Source organism: Bos indicus, chromosome 4, assembly GCF_029378745.1.
Source record: "Bos indicus isolate NIAB-ARS_2022 breed Sahiwal x Tharparkar chromosome 4, NIAB-ARS_B.indTharparkar_mat_pri_1.0, whole genome shotgun sequence".
In the NCBI taxonomy this organism is placed as follows: domain Eukaryota; kingdom Metazoa; phylum Chordata; class Mammalia; order Artiodactyla; family Bovidae; genus Bos; species Bos indicus.
This window is the reverse complement of record NC_091763.1, coordinates 64,906,437-64,931,046: the sequence shown is the minus strand read 5'-3', so window position 1 is coordinate 64,931,046 and position 24,610 is coordinate 64,906,437. Positions and strand designations below refer to the sequence as shown.

General features: G+C 40.0%; 1 protein-coding gene across 7 annotated transcripts in view; it reads right to left on the bottom strand.

Moving 5' to 3' along the window:
* PDE1C (phosphodiesterase 1C) overlaps positions 1 to 24,610 on the bottom strand; it is a 622,941-nt gene that overhangs the window by 120,959 nt on the left and 477,372 nt on the right. For all 7 annotated transcript variants that reach the window (XM_070787864.1, XM_070787867.1, XM_070787865.1 and 4 more), the window contains 3 exons: positions 3,977 to 4,090; positions 1,951 to 2,133; positions 897 to 963 (listed from right to left, as the gene is read on the bottom strand). In XM_070787864.1, coding sequence (XP_070643965.1) covers positions 897 to 963; positions 1,951 to 2,133; positions 3,977 to 4,090 — 364 coding nt within the window. The remainder of the gene's footprint in view (positions 1 to 896; positions 964 to 1,950; positions 2,134 to 3,976; positions 4,091 to 24,610) is intronic.

The window sequence follows — 24,610 nt, the reverse complement described above, 5'->3', positions numbered from 1 at the left end:
GGGCTTCCCTTGTGGCTCAGTTGGTAAAGAATCTGCCTGCAATGAGGGAGACCTGGGTTTGATACCTGGGTTGGGAAGATACTCTGGAGAAGGGAAAGACTACCCACTCCAGTATTCTGGCCTGGAGAATTCCATGGACTATATAGTCCATGGGGTCGCAAAGAGTCGGACATAACTGAGCGACATACACTTTCACTGTCAAGGCCTTTTAGAGATATTCTATACAATTCCAAGAGCTTGTCTGATTGGGAGACATTCTGTAGGATTTAAACTCTTTAAACTCAAGCATTTTGTGACTTTCCATGGAACTTTCAGGTTTTGTGAGCGTTCTGGGGAAACAGTAGGATACATGAAGAGGACGAGGGTTCTGGAGAACGTACTTTCACACATAAAATGTAACTGAGAGCTATCTATCTGCCTATAACTCTGGTATCAAACCTTAGTTCTGTCTCTGCCTTTTTTTTAGTCTCACTGAGTCTTAGTCTCTTCATCTACAAAATGTACATAGAGTAGGTAAGAAGATAATGGTAGAATTATGGTCACAAAAGTTCCTCCTAATGTTGGACATTTATAACCAGAACAAATTTGATCTCCTATGGCCAAAGTCAGACTGAGTCTCATTAGGCTAGATCACTGTACTGATCACCAAACTACTCCAAGAGAGCAGAAAGAAATGAAACTACACAGAATTCCATATTTTTTTTAAAATGGCAGTACAAAGGCTTAAAAATTAGCAATACTGTTACTGAACAGATAAGAAAAGATAATGAAAGAAAAAATTCAGGAATGATTGGGAAAACTATAAATGAACTGTAAATGAAAACTCATTTTCTAATAACAAATTTAACTTTTTATAGGGCAGCATATACATTGTAAGACTTTTTTATTGGTATTACCTTTAATGCTTCAATAACAGCTGGTGGGTAGCTCAGTCCAACCATGTTTGATGTCCGTCTATACATTCTGGCAAAGTCAGAAGGAAAAAAAATACAATATTATATCTTACAAAGAAAAATTAGCAGGCCACAAGTATTACACAAGTATTGACAATTAATAAGAAGTCATATCATCTGATAAACCCAAGGAACCTAAAATTTATTTTACAACCTTTCTCATAGTCATTCAAGGGGCTTAAACGTTCAAATCAAATGAAATTAAAGCAATCCCAAACATGTAAACCATTGGAAACAAATAAACAAAAATTAAGTCTATGTGACCCAAATGAAGTTATTAAAATGGGTCTCCTCTTCGGCTGGAAGTGAATTATAGTGTAGCACAGATAGTATGTAATGTATTATTTTATTCTGAAAAAAGAACTCCTATGGGGGACCCATTTAGAAAAGATTTTTGTTTAGAACTAAAAGATTAAAGAGAACTCAAAAAGAGAACTAAAAGAACTCAAAAACTAAAGAGAAAAATGTCCCAGGTAAACTTTGAGCCAACCACAGCATTTCTAAAACTCTTAATTGTATAGTAAGGATTAAAAGAAGAATAAATCAATTTCTGGAATCTATTTCTCGGGATGGGGGCGATTTAATTTCAAAGAGCAAAGTGACTTACAAAATTGGAAAGTGTCATGGGGAACTCAAACCCCTTGACTAAACTTCTCCCTGGATCAATACCCTCACAAAGCATCTTGGACCTGTTTCCAATGTAGACATCATCCATGTATGTCAAATAATGATGATAAGATATGTCTTTTTTTAAAAATCAGAGGCTGAACTCAAACTAAGTCTTAATGTGAACAAAAAGAATTCCAAGCAAAGGCAAAAAGCTTGTGCTAATGATGCTGCAGAGATACGTTTTCCATCTCTTCTTATTCAAGACTGTTTCCACCCAGAATTTTTAGTATTTATAAAAATACCAAACCTACATCAAAGCAAAGTCTTGAGTTATTAGAGACCAGTGTCCCTTTCACTGCTTTGGTTACTGAATGACAGATATCTTTACCTCTCCACAAATATCCCAGCCTGCACTGCATGGACGATGCTCTTGAACCGCGGCTTCTCCTCGCTTCTTCTGAGCATCATCCCCATCTGCCGTGTGAAGGTGGAGGCCAGCCAGTCTCGGACCTCAGAAGGCACTGCATCTGACTGAATGTCACTGAGCTCATCCTCCGTATCCAGGAGTCGCCTGGACCCAAGAAACAGAACCACGACACAGATTAAATCTGAAGTTAGAGCTCCCTGTTCAAAGCAGCTGTTCCTTCTCTCCAACCCACCTGAATACACAGGTGCAAAAAAACCCATAATAAGTGGGCCACAAAAACATCCAGTACTTTTTTGGGCAAGGCTTGTGAAAGCCCAGCATTTGTGTTTCAAGGTGGTTTTCTCTACCAGACTGGATAAAGGAACAAAGGAGTCGGAGAAGGTCAAACAGTCTCCATCTCAGGCTCTGTGGGCCTGATCCACTGCACTCAGGTGTAACCAGTATCGTGATTCCTTGATGATTTGTGGAATTTGACTGGAATCTAAACCTCTCATTTAAAATGCATCCACAAGATTTATTTCATAGATGGCCAAGTGACATTATTTTGTTTGAAAATAATGGCACTTAAAAACTACAGACAACACTGTGGCAGATTTATGTTGATGTATGGCAAAAACCATCACAATATTGTAAAGTAATTATCCTCCAATTAAAACAAATTAAATTTTAAAAAGTGATAAACAACAATACTGTATTACAAACTTCAAAGCTCTGAAGATCTTAGATCTTAACTGTTCCCACCACAAAAATAAATAATAATTATGTGATGTGATACAGATGTTAGTTAACCCTACAGTGGTAATCTTATGGTAGTAAATAAATAGAACAACACATTGTATACCTTAACTTTTACAATGTTACATGTCAATTACATCTCAATAAAACTAAATTTTAAAAAAGAAAAACAAAAGACTTTGCAAAGTATTACTCAAATCACATCAACTCAGTCTTCTGAAGTAATAAACCCAAATGGCAAATACTAATACCCTCTCTAGCTTGATAGGACATTACAGAAACTTAAATGTCTAAATTTAAGCAAAATTGCCTAAATAATTCAGTTCTTTATTTGAGAATAGTGATTTGGCATGTGTGCTTAGCAGACTTTTCAGACCTAATCATGGATTAGGCTAGAACAGAACATAAACAGCAATAAATTACAATACTGTAAAACTTTAAAAGTTGTATTTTATACTTATGTTAAGCCCTACTAAAAATAAGCAGTAAAAACAGGTGTCAATGAGTTTTTTTTTTTTTCTTTAGATCCTCCAATGAAGGTAAGGGAGAAATATACAACATTTAGTAAAAAAAAAAACAAAAACAAAAACAACAACAACAAAAAAAAACATGGTATCAAATTTCCTTAAATTAGGAACCAAGCGTATCACCAAAAACTAAACCACACAATTCTTAAAGTACTGGGAAATCCTATCAGATTGAAATTTGGCATAGAAAAGTTAGTCATCAAAAATACTAATGGTGGAGCTTCTCTGAACTAGGTAAAACCAAGAAAAGCCTTTCATATTTACCAATTCAATGTTTTTCAAAGAAAAGCAAATTTTTGTAACTGGAAGTGCTTTGGTACTTATGGATAATTCAAGTGAAAAGAGTCTTCTAAGAAAATCAATAACATATCAAAGGATTGAGGGAGGAATATTGGGTGTTTAAGAAAACAAATGCTTCTTCAACCCTTCAAAACCTCCCATTTACACATGGACATCATGAATTAAAACTTGAATGCAGTTTTTAGGCTGAGATGAATAATATGTAATAATTCCACAAGAACTCCACATTTGATTAGAAATTTAGTAATCCTTTTATAAATCAGGATGTACAGAGGATATGTGATATCCAAATCTACCCCATTTGTGAAAACTAAATCTCAAATCAAACCAATCATTTGAATGTTACCACCTACCTGCCATGCGGGACATTTCAAAAAGTCATATAATAGAAAATTTATCATCAACTTCTTGCCATTTTAGCTCACCTGGTTTCATCAATGTACACAGATTCAAGCACGGAGGCTGCATATTCCAAATTCTTCTTGAGATCTACCACTGAAGCCTCCCCTCTCTCTAACTGTTTGACCAAAGATCGTAACCTGGAGGTGGGGAAAGAGACATCATTCAATTAGAATAGAAGAAACAAAAAATAATCCTACAATTAGAGTGAACAGTTTATAGCCATTAAATGTTTTTATTTATCCCAATATATATGAAAGGAAAATACAAATCTAATGATGAAACCATTATTTCTCAAAGAAGCAAGTTATAAAATAAATTCACACTTTTTTTTTCCCCACTATGAAATCAGGAACAAAAATGTTCTCATATACCAGGACTGACCTTGCCCCTCACTTTCTAACTACCTTTCATCTTTCTAACAGTTTCCTAAATTATCAATAATTTTGCTTCTTTTCTGATTTTAATTCTTTTTGGTCCTAATTGGAAAGAGTAAAGCATGACCAGCAACATCACCAAACACTGCTTCAGTTGAAGGTACTTTGTTCAGCTGTGACCAGAGAGAACAGCAGTCTCATGGCCCACAGGCGTTCCAAGACAGGCAATGAGACTTAGAGCACCAAAATCACCACAGAGGGCTGCAGAAGGAATACAAGAAGGCAAACTCTTTTACTAGACAGGAAGAATTACTCTGGTGGTGCTGTGGTGGTGGTTTAGTCGCTAAGTCATGTCCGACTCTTGCAACCCCATGGACAGAGAAGCCTGCCAGGCTACAGTCCATGGGATTCTCTAGGCAAGAATACTGGAGTGGGTTGCCATGTCCTTCTCCAAGAATTACTCTAGGAGCAGATAAATACCCTAGTTTTGTTTTTTAAAGGAGTATGGATGATAAACTGAGGTACTGAGGACAAGACCTTTCCCACTGCTCTTCAAGAATTCCCTGGAGTAGGAAATGACAACCCATTCCAGTATTCTTGCCTAGAGAATTCCATGGACAGAGGAGCCTGGTGGGCTACAGTCCATGCGATCCCAAAGAGTCAGACACAACTGAGCATGCACAAGTTCCAGACAGTGTAAGAGAAACAATAAACTCTCCTCTTACTTATATGAACATCATCCCCACAGAGACAGACTTCCTACATATGAGAACAATAAAATGCCAACAGATTATCAAAGACCAGAAACTGGGAACACTGTAAATACTGCAGAGATTTGGAGATTGCACAACTCTTCAGGCTGTTTGACAGCCAGCAAACAACGTCACTTTGAGGACAAGATTGAGTTTGAATGTATTTGGACTTCCCAGACGGCACTGGTACTAAAGAATCAACCCACCAATGCAGGAGACCCAAGAGATGCAGGTTTGATGCCTGGGTCGTGAAGATCCCCTGGAGTAGGAAATGGCAGCCTATGGTTTTTCCAGTAGTAATGTACGGATGTGAGAGCTGGACCATAAAGAAGGCTGAGCGCCAAAGAATTGATGTTTTTGAACTGTGGTGCTGGAGAAGATTCTTGAGAGTCCCTTGGACTGCAAAGAGATCAGACCAATCCCAAGGGAAATCAACCCTGTATATTCATTAGAAGGATTGATGATCAAGCTGAAGCTCCAATACTTTGGCCACCTGATGTGAAGAGCTGACTCATTATAAAAGACCCTGATGCTAGGAAAAATTGAAGGAAGGAGAAGGGAACAACAGAGGATGAGATGGTTGGATGGTATCACCAACTCAATGGACGTAAGTTTGAGCAAACTCTGATAGTGAAGGACAAGGAAGCCTGGTGTGCTGTAATTCATGAGGTCAAAAAGAGTCAGACACAACTTGGCGACTAAAGAACAACAACAATGCTTGCTAATTATAACCATCATGTTATATATAAATGCCCAGATTTTATTTATTATATAACTGGAAGTCTGTACTCTTTGACTAACACCCCCCATTTACCACTGCTTATTTTAGAAGGCATTTGTTATCATTATTGCCATTGTTGTTATTCAGTGGCCTTGGTCATCACAGATAACCACAGGAGAGTCATCCTATCAGGATACTTAAGATTATTATCAAGTATCCATTTCCCAAGGCCATTTCCACTTTTTTGACTTCAAAATATTCTCAGGCTTGCATTCATAAAGGCAGGACAGGTCAACTTCTCCACAAGGCATAAACTACTCCCCTCCAGATCTACATGAAAATGATAAACAATAATGAAGGAGGAAAAGCTCGGGATCAACCTTATAAAGTAGACAAGAGGCTTTGTAAGCCTCTTTGTATGGCTTTGTAAGCCATACAAAAGAAATTTCCAGGAATTTCAGTGATGTAAAATACAAAAGAAATTAGATGGAGGGTAATGGCTAGCTGACTTGTGAATCTCCATCATGCAAAAGGGAAATATGCAAAGGAAATAAGCAGAGGCCTCTGCTTGGAGGTCACCTCTTGGAGGTGAGAGTCAGCCTATGGATCCCATTAGCAGCATTAGGAAGTGTTCTGGTTTCCCAGGCAGCCCAAGACAGGGAGCTGGCATGGAAGGGTGTACCAGTCACTCACACACACTGGACAGCCAGCCTGCCAAAGAATGGGGAGACCGCAGAAGCAAGCCCTGAGAACTGTTCCAAATAAGGAATGGAAGCTCTTTAGCAAAAAATGTTCCTGGCTAAGTCTGCCTCTAATTCTGACTCTCACTTCAGAAGCCAAACTACCCAATAGGCTGTGTGGACTCTCCACTGGCAAAGTAAAATGAGGGTAAATGTAAGCTTTCTAAAAACTTTCTCCCTTAATTTAGGGCTTAAAGATTCTACCAGGGTTTGATATGAATTTCAAATAGGACCCATCGCAGTTCTCAAAACCTAAGAGAAGACAAAACACAAAAAATTATGAGGGAACATATAAGATGAATAGAAGTAAGAACCAGATGATTCTCTCTTCCTACAAAAGGATGTCCCTAAGAAACAAACAGAAGCAGCTTTAATCAAATAAGTTTTCCTAGACTGAGGAAAAACCTTTAAAGCAGATGAAAAGGGATCAAATAAAACCAGAAAAAAATCCAACATATTCTGTTGTCATTTTTTATCTCTGAAAATTAAAAAAGAAAACATTAAGAAAAATATATTACTTACAAAGTAACAAAAATTCAAGCTAGCCATAGACTTCCACCATGCCCAATATCAGAAACCAATTTAATAACAATACCAGTTTTGGAGAATAATACAGCAAAATTCAAGATATCTAGATATACCTATGGGTTTCCCTGGTGGCTCAGTGGTAGAGAATTGCCTGCCAATTCAGGAGACACAGGAGACATAGTTTCAATCCCTGGTCTGGGAAGATTCCCTGGAGAAAGAAATGGCAACCTACTCCAGTATTCTTGCCTAGAGAACTCTATGGACAGAAAAGCCTAGTGGGCTACAGTCCATGAGGTCACAAAGAGTTGTCATGACTTAGCGACTAAACACCAACAAATATTTACCTATATTTAGTATAATTGTCATGTATATATGAAGCCAACAAATACATTCTCAGGTGTGGACAAGCTCAAAATTTCATCATTCATATGCTTTTACAGAAAACAAAAACAAATACTTTAAGGCAAACTCTGGGATAGTGACCTTTCAAGGAGGATAGATTTGTGGGTCTCCAATTAAATGGATTCTTGATTTATGACTTAAATGTAACAAAGCCAACCTTGACAAAATGGACAAGTAGTTTAAAAACATTAAAAAGGAGTGGCAGGTGAAATATAATGCTCATTATACAAAGACAACTACACGTGAAAACGACTGACCCTTCTTTTCTAGATAAGTTCCTATTCATAGTATAAATGCTTCCTGTGTCACTTTTATGAACTAAAAATTAATTATAATCAGTCAAAAACAATTGAAATTACTAAGAACACTATATGGAATATCATTTTATATCCATTCTTAATAATTCCCAATCCGGGGAAAGTACAGTATTGGGAGAATTAAGTCATGAAAGTACAGTATTGTGGATCAAGTCATGAAGAGCTGTACATCAATCTGCAATATGTAGTCCAGGACCCCAGGCCAGACCCGGGGTGGTGCTCCCACTCAGCAGTTCAGATCAGCAGCACTGAAAATCATCTCCCCAGAAAGCCCCAGGCATCATGTCACAACGAGCAGAAAATCAGCAGCATAGGGCTTCAACTAGATGTAGTCACCAGTAGAGCTGGACAGACACTGAACACAGCCACACCTATGTATCCAGCGTAAGCCAACCAGTGTGACCCGCTGGATTACAACCCAGTAATCCAGCCTGACTCAACAGAGAGCTGTAAACAGAAGCAAACCCCTAGCCCAGTGGCTTCTACAAACCCAGAGAAGAAATAACACAAAATAAAGTATCTTCAAAGGGTGGGAGGGAGGTTGGAGGGAGCTTCAAGAGGGAGGGGACATGTGTAAACCTATGGCTGATTCATGCTGCTGTATGGCAGAAACCAATACTACCTTGTAAAGCAATTATCTTCCACTTAAAACAAGGGTATCTTCAAGATCCCTAAGACTTACTAGAAATTCATATCCACTCCATCTCTCTAGATGAGATGAGTGAAAGGTCCACCAACACTCTGGCAGACATGAAGCAATCTATGCCAACACATCCATGGTGTTATGGAAAACACCCAGAGACATTCACCTCTTTTTATTCAAGGACAACTAACCAGGAAAAAAAAAATTCCAAAAAGATTCAGCAATTAAAAAAAAAAGTAGAGAATCATCTTCAAATTGCAGAGAAAGGACTCACTTTTGAAAAGAAAAATTCACTACTGAAAACACAAGTAAATTTTAGAGAGCATCTGCTTTGTGTTCAATAAAATTCAAGAAAACAGATCTGAGAAACAAAGGTGAAGGCTGAAATCATAGGTAATAAAAGTGGACATACTGAGAGAAGATGTAGTTAAAAAGAAATGAAATCCAACAACAAAAAGACTAAGAATTGAAAAAAAATAGTGACCAACTTTCTATATACCCAGCTCCTATTCGGACTAGGACCTGTCACAGGTGTAAGTTACAGCTTTCCCTGTCCACATAGCTGCTGGCTTCCTGCTTTATGCAGCTGCCACACAAATGGAAAGACCTGGTAGCTCAGTCAGTAAAGAATCTGCCTGCAGTGCAGGAGACCTGGCTTTGATCCCTGAGCCGGGAAGATCCCCTGGAGAAGGAAACAGCAAACACTCCAGTGTTCTTGCCTGGAAAATCCCATGGACAGAGGAGCCTGGCGGGTGACAGTCCAGTGGGTTGCAAGAGTTAGATGTGACTTAGTGACTAAACCATCCACACAAACCCTAGGAAATTCCAGATCCCTATTTTCAAATATTGTTGGGCTTTAGGGGAGCACTCAGGTGGGTGATGCTTCACTGGCCCCACAGTCCGCCCTCTTCTCTAATCCTTTATACTTCTTAGAACATTCTGCCTTGACCCCCACCCCACTCTGCCACCTACAGGCTACCTGTTGGTGAAATTGCTGCTTTGTGAGCAGACTTTCAAATTAGCTCTTTTACCACTAGTCATGAACTAGTCTCAAAAACTGAAAAATGTCTTAAGGTTTCTGGGAATATGGAGGCACCCTTACCTATTTTTCATCATAGTACAGGTTTACCCTAAAGCTCAATCCATCTTAAGAGTTGTCTGAAAACAGCCAAAATCCTTCATACCCATACTACAAACAATTTTTGTGAGACTTGGAGAGACTAGTTAAGCAGAAAGGCTCAGGTGCCTTCCTTTTTTTTCCCAGTAAAGTCTGTCTGGATGTTTTTCCATTTAATTCATTTTACCTAAAAGTCCAGTGTTCCCAAGGACAGGTCCCATGGTAAGCTGTAGTACAGCTAGTTTTCTAATACTATTCAAAAGGATTTTTGGTCCAGGAACCTAAAGGAAGGGAGGGAGGGAGGGAGGGAGGGAGGGAGAAGGGAAATGTAAAGCAATAAGAATAATAAAGTTTCTCTTTTGAGTGAATGTTCATAGTTTCCGGCACCCCATCCATTTCTGTCACTGTGGCTGCCAGATAATAGTTCCAGTATAGAAGCGCAACACCATTTTAGGAATAGCTCACACTTTCAAACTTTGGCTAGATGCCTTTCTCGTTAAGTGCACGTGTGTGTGTGTGTTCACTCATGTCCTACTCTTTGTGAACCCCTGGACTATAGCCTGCTGGGCTCTTCTGTCCATGGGATTTCCCAGGCAAGAATACCAGAATGGATTGCCATTTCCTCCTCCAGGGGATCTTCCCAACCGAGGGATTGAACACGCATCTCCTGCATTGGCAGGCAGATTCTTTACTGCTGAACCATCAGGGAAGCAGCCTTTCTCTTAAGATAGTGTATCATTTCATTGTGGATGAGCCTCTGCCATCTTTACATGAGTCTTCCATTTCTCCACATAAACACTTTGCTTTCTCTAAGCTTCTCTGCTGCAAGGCATATGATGAAACGTTACATCCCTTCGGCTCCCAGTACCCTCAGGTCCAGTGCAAGTCCTGGATGAACACTTGGAGACCATGTCATTATTTGGATTACAGAAAACTTTTGGAAGAGAGACACTAAATGAGGCAAGACCTGCTCATTGTATTTTGGAACGTGGAAGGCAAGTGGAAAAGACAAAGTCTCTTTTCTTTTCCCACAAAGATAATTTCTAGGACCAACAAAGTTGACTTTATTAGGAAGCAACTTTTTGACTCAACTGTATAACTTAGACAAGCACCCTAAAATGGACTTGGCACAATTCCCTATCCAAGTGAGGTCTGCAAAACCCTTCAACACTAGGCTTCAAGAGCACATATATTTATTGAGCTTTAAATGCTGCTAGAATGAAATCAGAAAAACACAAGCAAAAATAGACTGGAATAAGAAGCCATGAAACATGCTTTCTTCTATCTGTCCATTCTGTCCAAGGTTATTCTCCCTGAGAATGGATAAGCAGTCCTAAAATGCCAGTGTAGCCTACAAAGGCTGTTGTCTCAGACAGGCTTTGTTTAGTTTGAAAGAATGTCAAAAGGAACTGGATCCTTTACAGCACTTCCCGTCCATGCCCCAGTGAATCATGAGCCCTAAAACTTCATTTGAATAATAAAAAAAACCATCATCTCAGTTCATCACATCCATGTATTTGCAAACCAAAGGCGTCTCTGTATACTTTCCACACACCTGTTTCCTCTATGTCACTCCCATTCCTGCCACTTACCTAAATGCCATAGAAAGCAAACTGAAACAACTCCTCCAAATGGGATTGCAGGCTCATGCTTTAATGTCATCCAATGATACCATTTGAATATTTTTCTGGATATCTGTTTGTTTCCATAATTAACATTGTGGTCCTTGAAACATCCCTTCAGCCTTGTCTGGGTGCTCTCTGAATGCAGGTACTGTGATAGGCTCCAGGAGTACAAAGTGGGAATATGCACTGCCTTCTCTCAACTAGGGAAGACAGACAACTAATCAGAACTCACCCCACAAGTACAGCAAGCGTGATGGCAGCATGAGACAGGGGTGCTAAGAAAGCACACAGGAGAGGAATCGCCAAGTCACAAGGCCCTCTCTAGAGGAGGGGATATCAGAGCTGAATCAAGGCCAGATAGACATCAGCCAGGCCAGCAAGATGGAATGGAGAAACTGGTGGACTGGGAAGATAGTGATACATTCAAGGAATCCCAATGTGGTTGGAACTCAGGGGACAAGAAGAGATAAAACTTTAGAAGACAGTGGAAGTCAGACCCTGGTGGACTTAGCAGACCAAGCTAAAGAAATTTCATTTTCTCCTGGAGACAATGGGGAGCCTTTGGAGAAATTTTAAGTGGGATGGGAGTGGCATGATAAGATTGGCATTTTAGAAAGATCAATCTAGCAGACGAGTAGAAGACCATAGGGACTCAGTGAGTAGGAAAATTATATATATTTTTGTTGTAATTAGGCTTGTCTGGTACCCTGAACATATATGAATATTATCTCTCATGTGACAGCACTCTGCTTAGGGTGTTGCATGACCAAGGTGGCAGTACGGATCATTGCTTCTAATAATTTCTGGGAAATGGCTTGTTTTAGGCATACGGTTTCCTGATTTAGCTGACCTCCAAACCAAAACAAAGAATCGGTTCAGTTCAGTCACTCAGTCATGTCTAACTCTTTGCGACCCCATGGATTGCAGCATGCCAGGCTTCCCTGTCCATCACCAACTCCTGGAGCTTGCTCAAACTCATGTCCATCGAGTCACCAACAAAAATAAAACTGGCAAAAATAGCCCAGTTATGTAAATTTTACCTACTGTCAATGCCATAAATAAAAAAAATGCTTTTATGGTTCTCAATTACACATACTTGAGGCAGACATACAAAGAGATTTAAGTCAATTATCGGGGTCTAATTATCGTTTCACTGAAGAAAACAAAATTGGTACGTAGGTTCATATCTGTATTTTTTCATGCCTCTCTTATAATCTACTAACTAATAAAAATAATTGTAAGGTTATAGAAGATTTTACATCACATCATTCATAAAACTGACATAATTGAACATATACCGAACACTATACCCAGCTGCAAAATAAAACATTCTCTTCAAGCACACATGTAAAGTCATCAAAACTGACATTATGCTGGGTAACAGCAGAAGCCTCAGCAAGCTGCAGCTAATTGAAATCATACAGATAATGTTCTATGACAACAGTGGAACTCAGCTTGAAATCAGTAGCAAAAAAAAAGTCTAGATATACTCCAAAAGCTTGAAAATCTATGAAGAAACTTCTAAATAATCAAAGATTAAATCAGAATATAATTTTAAACGCTAATAAAAATATGATTCATCAAAACCTGTATTACTCAAGTAAAGTACTACTTAGAGGGAAATGTATAGACCTTATGTGGACATATGAGAAAAGGAAAAAATCTGAAAATAAGTGACTTCACTATCCACCTCAAGAAATTTTAAAAAGAAAAAATAAATTCAAATAAAGTAAAAGCAAAACATGAACATAAAAGCAAAACTTCAGTAGAAACAAACTTAAAAACAGAAATAATCAATAGAAACATCTTTTTTTGATAAAGATAGCAAAAAATAAACACAAAAGCAAAACTTTAGTAGAAAAAAAAACTTAATAACAGGGATAATCAACAAAAGCTATATTTTTGAAATCTTAATTAAAGGCCACACAAGACTGATCAAGAGAAAACAAAAGGCACAAGTAGACAACATCAAAAACAACATCCTACAAATCTGTAATAAAAGGATATCACAAGTACTTTTCTGCAGATACATTTAAAATTTTAGATAAAAAGGGAAAATTACATGAAAATTTATCAAAACTGACAGAAGAAAGGATAAAATATGAATATTTCTATACTTAGCAAAGAAACTGAATCCATAGTTTACTGTTTTCCCACAAACAAAACTACATTGCTAAATCTCTTTATCAATGAATTCATCTAAACATTCGAAGAGGAACTGACACAGTCTTTCAGAGAAAGGCAAAAGCAGAAACATATTCCAACTCATTTTATGGGGCCAACATACTCTTGATTCCAAAACCAAACAGGGACATCACAGGAAAAGAATTACAAGACAGTTTCTCTTATGAACATAGATGCAAACATCCTAAATGAAATTTTAACAAATTAAATCCAGTGATAGAAAAGAAAGCAAACAGTAAGAATCCAAGCAAACTTACAAGAATCCAAGGTTGATTTAACACTTTAAATCAATGAATAAACGTTATTCACTATTTTAACAGGAATAAGAGAGAAAAATCATATGATCATCATAAAAGACTTAGAGAAAGCATGTAAGTGATAAATATCTCAGCAAAGGAATGAACGTGAATTTCCAATACTGGGTCTTTAAAACAGAAATGATATAGCAAAGAATCATACACAATCCTGAAACATGGAAAACTTTCCTATTGAATTAGCTCTAATACTACTACTTCTCTTCAAGATTGTATGAGAATTTTTCACCAGTTTAATAAGAAAAAAGAATGGATAAAAGATATGAGGACTTGAAAGAAAAAATAAAACTGTCACTACAGATGAAATAATACTTAAGATAGGATACCTAAAATAATTCACAAATAAATTATTAAAATCAAAAGGTGAATTAAGCAAGATAACTAGAAAAACAGCAATAAACAATTAGAACATGGTACTATCTACAAAAGCATCAACATAGAAAGTATCTAAAAACAAATCCTTCAACATATAAAAAAGTACCCTACGAAAACTGTAAGATATTATTGTGTGTGTGTATGTGTTCAGTCATTCTTTATGACTCCGTGGATTATAGCCCACAAGGCTCTTCATCCATGGGATTTTCCAGGCAAGAACACTGAAGTGGGTTGCATTTCCTTCTCCAGGGGAAGATATATTGAGAGAAACTTAAATGGCCTAAATAAACATAAGGATAGTATATGTTCATAAATTATAAACTCAATATTTTAGAAATATGAATTTTGCCTAAATTTACCTATGGAGTCAATGTTATCCCAACAAATTCATCACAGGTCATTTGGTGTAAATTGACAGATTGATTTTAAAATTTATTTGGAAATGCAAACAACCAAATATGCCAAATATGGTTTTGATTATAAAGAACAAACCTGAAGGACTTATATTACCAAATATCAAGATTAATTATAAAGCATTTAATCTGGGCCTGTACCCTTGACCACCTCACTATTCTAGCCCTCTCCTCTCAACATCCAGCTGGCATATGTAAGGACTGACACACATGCTTTGATAGTAACATAAACGCAACGTAAGTAGGCAAAGAAATCTGCTGCAAGAAAAATTTAAAAACTAAATATAAATACTTTTCTGATTATCCTACTCTATGTGTGATTTTTCTATCCCATTAGCATAGATCCATTCTTCAGATGTCCACTCAAGAAAACACTACAAACTCTCCTGGTCACTGTGGGTTTTCTAATGAATATTTGCATTCCTTTTGCTTTCATGAGGCTATGCCGTGGAGTAGTCCTGCGTATTCTGCCTTCTCCTAGTTACTTTTCAACCAAGTAAATCTCCCTTCAGGATGCATGGGTGTGAGACTGAGTGAGTGAGTATGTGTGCACACCATGGAATCTGTGAACACCAGGCAAAAAGCACTGCTGGTTGAAGAGAAGCCTCATATTTTCACTTCCAGAAGTACTACGACCCAGGGTTTAAGTCTCAGTCCCTTTAGAGTTGATATCAACTTTATTACTTTGCAGTTCTCGCAGTAACACAACACAGTAATTTAGAAAGGAGTTCTCCCCACTGTCATTTTGGTCTTCTGAAGAACTGCTGCTGCTGCTGCTAAGTCGCATCAGTCGTGTCCGACTCTGTGTGACCCCATAGACGGCACCCAACAGGCTCCTCCGTCCCTGGGATTCTCCAGGCAAGAATACTGGAGTGGGTTGCCATTTCCTTCTCCATCTAAAGAACTAGTTCCAGTTTATCCCTTACTTGTTTTTACCATCACCCAGCTCACGTATTTTGTTAAAAGGAAACAGTGTAAAAAAACCTGCAGTCTGACTCTAGGTTGGCAGAGATTATTGGAAAAGCATGTTAATATATGAACCCACTCTTTTGGTCATTGTTTTTCAGGAAAAAGAAATAAAAGAAAAGCTGTGAATAAGCATCATTCAGAATTGACCACAGGCCATGCTGCAGACTGTGGAGGGAAAAGTAGATGAAATACTGCCAGGCTGCCAAAAGGTAAGTTCCAGAAGCCATTTTTCATTTGCAGCTATTCATGTGGAAAGAATTACCATCCCTTTCCTCTGCTGATAAACATTCCACTTCAAAAACATCTGTTTCAATAGACTAAAAAAATGAGAAGAACTAAAAACATCTTTGAATGGTGGTAATGAGAGAAAGAAGATGAGCAGAAATGAGAAGGAAGCTTGCAGGAACATTGAGGAAGGTTGGAACAACACAGAGACATGTTCCTCTGCATCTTAAGAGTCAACCCAACTCCATGGCTCCCTCACTTGCCTTTCCTGAATTCAGTCCCTTACTCAATCTGAGTTGCATTGTGTTGGTATGATTATCAGAAAAGCTAAAGCTCACTCACCCAGCAAACTCACAGGAATCTGACCATGCCCAAAACACAGTTTTAGTTAAATGCATCTAAGACTACTTATTCCCTCACTTTTTTCTTGTAATAGTGTAAATGTGTGTGTCTGTTAATCGCTCAGTTATGTCCGACTCTTTGTGACGCCATGGATTGAAGCCTACCAGGCTCTTCTGCCCATGGGATCTCCTAGGCAAGAATACTGGAATGGGTAGCCACTTCCCTCTCCAGAGGATCTTCCTGACCCAGGGATCAAAACTGAGGCTCCTGCATTGAAGGTGGATTCTTTACTGTCTGAGCCACCACGGAAGCCCAATAATAGAAATAGTATCAAGTTAAACATAAAATCTACAAAGAATGGTTAAAGAGATGCTGAATTAGCACAGTTCTCTTCCTTAAAATTAATTTCCAGGAGAATTATAGAAATAAAAAACAAAACTCAAAGAAAACTGTGAGAAACTCCTCAGGTCACTTAAGGACACTGCTTTGAACGTGTGAGGGCCGGGCAGTGTGTGTCCATGCTATAGGACAGAAGGCAGCCCCACCAGACCTGGGAGGAAATGGCAAGAAAGGAAGTGTTAGTCTGCTATTGTTTCCCTCCCCTCCTTGGCCTCCAGATCCGCAGTGGCCATCCCCACACCCCTGGTGACTCAGAACTCTGAAGGTCAAGAGATCCCGGAGAGTTAAATCAGGATTGTGGGCCCAATGATGGCTCCACTAAGTTCCACCTAAGTTTCCAAGATTGCCATAGAAGGAAAAAGAAGATGGAAGGACATGTGTGAGAGGCTGGATTGGAACTCATCACCTAAATATGGTAATAGAACCTATTTACAGAGATAAATATATTTATATATCAGCATATATAAATACAATTGCTTTATATATGTGTTTATACAATTGCTTTTGTACTGTACCATTATACAGTTACTTTGTGTGTGTGTATACATATATGTGTGTGTGTATATGCATAAACTTGCCATGGCCCAGAATCCAGTCACATGGCCACATCTTTCCTAAAAAGAAGGTGGGAGATGTAGTCCAGGTGAATGCCCTGGAGGATGAGGAAGCAGGTTGGGTGGAGAGCCAGCCCATCTCTGCCACAGCTAGAAAATGGAGTCCTGTCACCCATGCTTGTCATTCCTTTTAAGCCTTTTGTTTCTACTCTGCTGAGATGATTACATGAAATACTGTATGTTAAAATGACTTGTTAACTTTATAATCCATTGAACTGAGAGACATAATTAGCCTGACTATGAGGTAACCTCCCAATTATTCTAATCAAACTGAGACTGTTCTCAAGGGAATGATCCTGAATAACAAAAGCCAGTTCCCAAAGGTTAAATACTATATGATTCCATTAATATAAAACTTCTTGAAATGACAGAATTATGACATGAAGGACAGGTTAGCGGTTGCCAGGGTTTAGAGGGAGAGGAATGTAGAATGAAGATGCTTGTAAAAAAGAGTCTTGTCATGATGGCATAATTCTGTGCCTTGAGTGTAATAATGGATGCACAAATCTACACACAGAATAAAATTGCATAAAACTAAACACACACACAGAGGAGTACAATGAAACTGGGGGACGCTGAAGAAGGTTGGTGTATTGTGCTAATGTTAATATCCTGGTTGTACCATGGTTTTGCAACACGTTGCCACTAGGGAAAACTGCACAAAGTGTGCATGGAAGTCTCTCTGTTACTGTTCCTTGTGTGAATCTACAGTTATCTCCAAATAAAAAGCTTAATTTAAAAAAAGAGACACAGTCCTCCAGCTCATGCAATATTGAGGTGGATATCAATATCAGGTCCAAGGCTGCACTTGAGTTGCCCTTATCCTGCAGGTTTCATAAGGGCCTCCCTGTTCATGTGACACATTTAGGGTCTGTCTCCCAGATCCTCCCCTTTGGCCTCTCCTGTATCGTGGGAGAGAGACATTCACAGGTGAGCTGTTCACCATCTCTGATGGCTTTGGAGAGGACCCAAGGAGGGCTTACCTCCAGGGATGTCTGAAGCTTGGTGAGAAACAGAGACAGACTCAAGATTTCATGCTAGAGGTGTTCAGGAACAACTGAGGAAACTGAGACGCCAGCAAGTGGTCAGCACACAAATAAGATGAGGGAGGCAGAACCCCAGGGACTCAACTAAGGGGTCACTGATTCCACCTTTGCTGGCCACAATCCCTTGGGCCCTCTGAAGTGTGGGGCCCTCTCCTTTCTTGCATTTTCTTTCCCTCTTTCAGTTCATCCTCAGAAGCTTGTTTTATTCTGAGGTTAATTTTACTACCCCGAGGGGCCATGAAAGAAAGAAAGAAAGTGAAGTCACTCAGTCGTGTCTGACTCTTTGTGACCCCATGGACTGTAGCCCACTAGGCTCCTCCATCTACTCCTACTCCTACTAGGCAGGAGTACTGGAGTGGGTTGCCATTTCCTTCTCCAGGGGATCTTCCCAACCCAGGGATTGAACCCTGGTCTCCCACATTGCAGGTAGATGAGTTACCGTCTGAGCCACCAGGGAGTGGCCATGAAGGGCTTGTAAAGGAGGAAGCTCCAAGCCAGGCCTGAGGCTTGATGCAGTAGGGTAAGTTGGCGTGTGAAAGAACCTGCGCCTGTGGTGCCTGCATGTGATTATGTTGCACTGTATAGTCGTTTCCAATCAAATAGGAAAACAATTTGCACATTCCTAACTTTTGACATTTGTTTTCAAGCAAATTGCCACTCAATTTCCTGCCAACCATAAATCCCTTTGCAATATTTTGGGGGTAGGGGGCAGGTATGGGCAGGTATGGATCTGTAGTGTTTGTTATTATCATCATTATTATCATACACTGTCAGTCTGCTCTAGCAAATTCTAATAACTGAATGTGTCCAAAGCAGAAATTTCATTATTTTGCTACACATTATAAGAAAAAAAAGAGCTCAGCAGACTTTTTATTCAGACATTATTATCTCACTCACCAGCACTGCCTCCATGTCTTTGCATATTAAGGCTCGAACTTGTTTTATTTTCCTTTTATTAAAATAGCACCCATCTTCTTGCCTGTCCCTACACCTAACACCCCCCTACACCTAACATTCCCCTACCCCACCCCTGCGGTTAGAAAAAACACAAGCTTGACTAGCTCAGGTAACTGAATGAGGTAAATGCTAATAATACAGGACCCAACTCCCATAAATATTTAGGAACCAAAGTCATCCCCTATTATCTATTTTCTGTCAGAAGCTTCAAGAAGAGTTGATTTACAAAGGAATTAGCAGTAATCATAGCAAATGCCAATGGATCAATATGGATAAAGCACTTTGCTTGCCCCAAGTAAACTATTCCTCACTGTCCACGATGGTAATTTTTATGGTTTAAAAAATTTTCTAATTCTTTGGAGTTTTCCCCTCAGGAGCAGTGTGAGCCTCTACTGAACTAGAACTTCCTCATTTAGCATTTTTAAAGCCTCCTAAATCTCGGCACATACTCTGTAAGATTTTTTTTAACAACACTTGAACCTATGTGGTATCGTAATATGTCCTATTTATTGAATGTAAAAAAAATAAGGACTTTTTTTCAGAAGAGCTTTAGACTTTGTCTCAGGGACTAGAAAGAAGAAGAAACAGTTCCACTGAATGATTCTCTATTAAAGGAAAAAGAGACACCAAGACACCACGTAACGTTCAATACTTGATATCGACTCTTTAGAAGCATCCGGGAGATCTGCAAAATGTTGAGGAAGGAGGATTGCGTTCAAGCCTATGCTGTCAAATGTTTCTAAAGGAGTTTTCCTTTCTCTCTACCAGGCTACCAACACAAACAACTGGGGCTCAGTGATATCTCTGGCCTGGCATCACAGCAGAGAGGGCACCTGCTCTGTCCACTGCCCAGCAAAGCCTACGGCCACACAGAGTAAGTGTGACCCCTGATTACGAGCCTCCCAGTGGAGTCTGAGAAGCGGCTGAGCTCAGTCCCTCACTGGTGTGAAACGAGAACAACATGAGCATCTTTATCAGAGTTGGGACTGGTCTTCAAATTTACAGTCAAACATAATGAGATTCAGTGAACAGCCCTGGCTACTTCTGTGTGTGCCTTTGGTTCTGGGCTATTTACTCCTGCCCTCCATGGACCAGGGGTGGACGTCTCCCTTCCCTTGTTCTCTTAGTCCCCACACCCTCCCATTTCCCTGAACGCCATTCCAAAGACATCACTGGAATAGGAAGTGACAAGCTAAAACTCATGACCTCCGTGATCCACCTACTAGACTTCCCTTACCTAAAACCTTAGCTCCTCCTAGTGTGGGGATTTCTGCCACCTGAATTCACTGCATGGAACAGAAAAGAGTATTTTGTGTTGTCATTTCCTGTTTTGTGTCCCCATCCCTGTGGTCACAATAGCCATTCCCACCATGATGAGACCCCAGAGAGCAGTGAAAAGAGGAGTCTGGGTAAAGAAGATTCTGTGAAGCGAGTAGGTCCTGGACCAGGGCTCTGAGAGGGGAGTATCAGTGGGGACAGCGAAAGCTGAGAGCTGAGGCATTCAGCCCGACTTTCTGTTTTAGACTCAGCAAGGAGACGACCTCTGAGGTCACTCCTGGGACACCCTCACATCAACCCAGGATGGCACCATCAGAGTAAAAGCAGCTACTGTATGACTGTTTAGACAGAGGGAAGCTACAGTTCAGATCCCTCAAGTCTCTCTTAGCTCCTGAGCAGGGAGGAGGAGGGTGTAAGGGTCCCCCATGCCTTCAAGCAGGACGAGGGCAGCAGCTGCGAGTGCTGACTGGGAGAGCTACCAGTGGTGCCACCATGACTTAGCACCCCAAGGGCATCCCCCCAAGCCAGGGACTGGGTGGGAGTTACAGCCAGACCTCAGTAGGGCCACAGTGTCACAGGAGCTCAGCAGAGCCAAAAGGGTGGGGAAGGACACAATCAAAGACCTTGGCCAGAGATGTCACCAAGACCTTCAGTGACCAAGTGGACAAGAGACACCAGAGGACAACACAAGAACACATGGACCTGTGCTGCTTGGGACAGCAGTAGGGAGAATAATAAGGAAATCTGAAAGTCTTAATTATTTAAATTTTTCAAAAAGTGAGTTACCTAAAAAGATTGCTTCAATTATTAAATTGGTTGTAATTTCATAGGTTAGATTATAATTAGTTTCTCTCTTCCACCCTTACCACCCTGTTTTCTCAATCTCACTCTCCCTCTCTCTCTTACACACATACACACACACACACACACCATCCCATTACAGACTCCAGACCCAGGACGTGGGGCTTAGGAAGATCAGAAGCCTCAGTTTTACACTGCACATCTCCACTGCCCTGTGAATGAATGGCTAGGCCTGCTACATTCACAGCATTGAGCAACCCCTCAGTGGCATACAGATTACTAAGGCACTCACACCTGGTATGGGAGACAAATGCAAAACAACCAGAACTTGCTATGGCAAATCCAGTGGCAGAAATGTAATCAAATATTATTCTAACACAGAGAAGAGGGAAACTACTGATCACGGTAGGACAAGGCTGCAACATGCAGGTGAGATTCAATGGTTTAACAAATACTTCATGGGTTCTCATAGTATTTCTGCTACTAGGCTGACTCCATGCATCTTGAGAATACAGTCTGGTAGGGAAGGCAAACACAGACAGATACATTCCACACAAAAGAGTACATCTTAAATAGACTGCATCGGGTATCATGGAAGAACCCACAAAGTTTGAACTTACTGGCTTTAACTTTGAAAGAACACCAAGGAAAACAAAGTAGAATACAATCAGTGCCAAAGCGTAATGGACCTTCTACTCCCCACCAAGGAGTAACGAGTTTGTTAAGAGAGATATTACAAGGAGGGGTGGATGTGAGGGGGAAGACACATGATTATTTCCCAGGGATTTCCTGAACTTATTCCCTTCAGATTTGGGAATATAATAGCTTTGTTCCCACTGAGGGAGGAGGGAAATATTAGTCAAGTACATTGCTCATGTCTCCCTAGAATATAAACAGAGTATCTGCCAGCCAACAGCCCTTCTCACCTTCCAGAGAAGGTGGAAGAACAATAAACATAAACTTACAGGGAGCAGGGAGGCAGGCAAGGAGGGCACCACCCTCCTTGATGCTGCCACTCAAGACAGCATCTTATGGGCACTGGTAGTTATTGCCTCCGGAGAAAGCAATGGCACCCCACTCCAGTACTCTTGCCTGGAAAATCCCATGGACGGAGGAGCCTGGTGGGCTACAGTCCATGGGGTCACTAAGAGTCGGACACGACTACTTTTTACTTTCATGCATTGGAGAAGGAAATGGCAACCCACTCCAGTGTTCTTGCCTGGAGAATCCCAGGGACAGGGGAGCCTGGTGGGCTGCTGTCTATGGGGTTGCACTGAGTTGGACACAACTGAAGTGACTTAGCAGCAGCAGCAGCAGCAGTCATTGTCTCAAACAGAGAAGAATGTAAGGGGAGAAAAGAAAAAAGATGATTTAAAAAATATTAATTTCCTTCACCCCAAAATGTAGTCTGAAGGAACGGAGGGATTTCAAAAATGACAGAAACATGAGTAAATATGGCAGTTCCTATAGTGATTTTTGGCTTTTTAACTCTACCTGAATCTCAACCTATGCATGCTAAGTTGCTTCAGTCGAGTTCGACTCTTGTGACCCTATGGACTGTAGCCCACCAGGCTCCTCTGTTCACGGGATTCTCCAGGCAAGAATGCTGGAGTGGGTTGCCATGCCCTCACCCAAGGGATCTTCCCATGAATCTCAATAGTAAAGAGCAAATGTGGCATACAGTTCAGTTTAGTTCAGTCACTCAGTCGTGTCTGACTCTTTGCGACCCCATGAACCGCAGCACGCCAGGCTTCCTTGTTCATCACCAACTCCCAAAGTCCACCCAAACCCATGTCCATTGTGTCAGTGATGCCATCCAACCATCTCATCCTCCATCCTCCCCTTCTCCTCCTGCCCTCAATCATTCCCAGCACCAGGGTCTTTTCAAATGAGTTAGCTCTTCACATCAGGTAGCCAAAGTATTGGAGTTTCAGCTCCAATATCAGTCCTTCCAATAAATACCCAGGACTGATCTCCTTTATGTTGGCCTGGTTGGATCTCCTTGCAGTCCAAGGGATCCTCAAGAGTCTTTTCCAACACCACAGTTCAAAATCATCAATTCTTTGGTTCTCAGCTTTCTTTATACTCCCAACTCTCACATCCATACATGACCACTGGAAAAACCATAGCCTTGACTAGACGGACCTTTGTTGGCAAAGTAATCTCTCTGTTTTTTGAATATGCTGTCTAGGTTGGTCATAACTTTCCTTCCAAGGAGCAGGCATCTTTTAATTTCATGGCTGCAATCACAATCTGTAATGATTTTGGAGCCCAGAAAAATAAAGTCAGCCACTGCTTCTACTGTTTCCCCATCTATTTGCCATGAAGTGATGGGCCAGATGCCATGATCTTAGTTTTCTGAATGTTGAGCTTTAAGCCAACTTTTTCACTCTCCTCTTTCACTTTCATCAAGAGGCTTTTTAGTTCCTCTTCACTTTCTGCCATAAGGGTGGTGTCATCTGCATATCTGAGGTTATTGATATTTCTCCCGGCAACATTGATTGCAGCTTGTACTTCATCCAACCCAGCGTTTCTCATGATGTACTCTGCATATAAGTTAAATAAGCAGGGTGACAATATACAACTCAGTATCAAAAAAAAAAACACCTCAATTTTTAACATGGGCAGAAAACTTAATAGATGTTTTTCCAAAGAGGAAAAGCAGATGGGTAACAGGCACATAAAAAGATGCTCAATATCATTAATCACCAGGGCAATGTGAATCAAAACCACAATGAGGTGTCTCACATCTGCAAGAATGGCTATCATTAAAGCATATACAAATAACAAATGCTGGTAAGGATGTGGAGAAAAGGGAATCCTCATGTACTGTTGGTGGGAATGTAAGTTGGTGCAGCCACTGTGGAAAACAGAATGGAGGCTTTAAAAAAAAGCAAAAATAGAACTACATATGACTGCAATTGCACTCCGGGGTATATACACCCCCCGAAAACAAAAACACTAATTTGAAAAGATATAGGCACTACAATGTTCATAGCAGCATTATTTACAATTGCAAAGACTTGGAAGTAACTGAAGAGTCCACCAACAGATGAGTGGATAAAGAAGAGGGATTTTCATACATACAGTGGAATACTACTCAGCCATAAAAAAAAAAACAAGATTTTGCCATTTCCAGCAACATGGATGTTCTTAGAGGGCATCATGCTTGTGACTTAGACAAACGCTGTATGATGTCACGTATATGTGCATCTAAACTTATAAAGAACTGTAAATATAAGACAGTATAATCAGTCTCACAGATTCAGAGAACAAAACGTTGGCGCAAGTGGTGGTGGCGGGAGAAAATACAGGGGTAGAAGAGTGGAAGGCACAAACAACTCATCATAAAACAGGCTCAAGGATGTTTTATACAACCTGGAGAATACAGCCAATATTTTGTAATAACTGTAAATGGAGAGTAATCTTTAAAATTGTATAAAAAGTTTTTTTTTTTTTAAAAAAAAAAAGAGCAAATGTTGGACAGAAATAAGCTGAGAGTGATTCTCTCTACTGGTCAT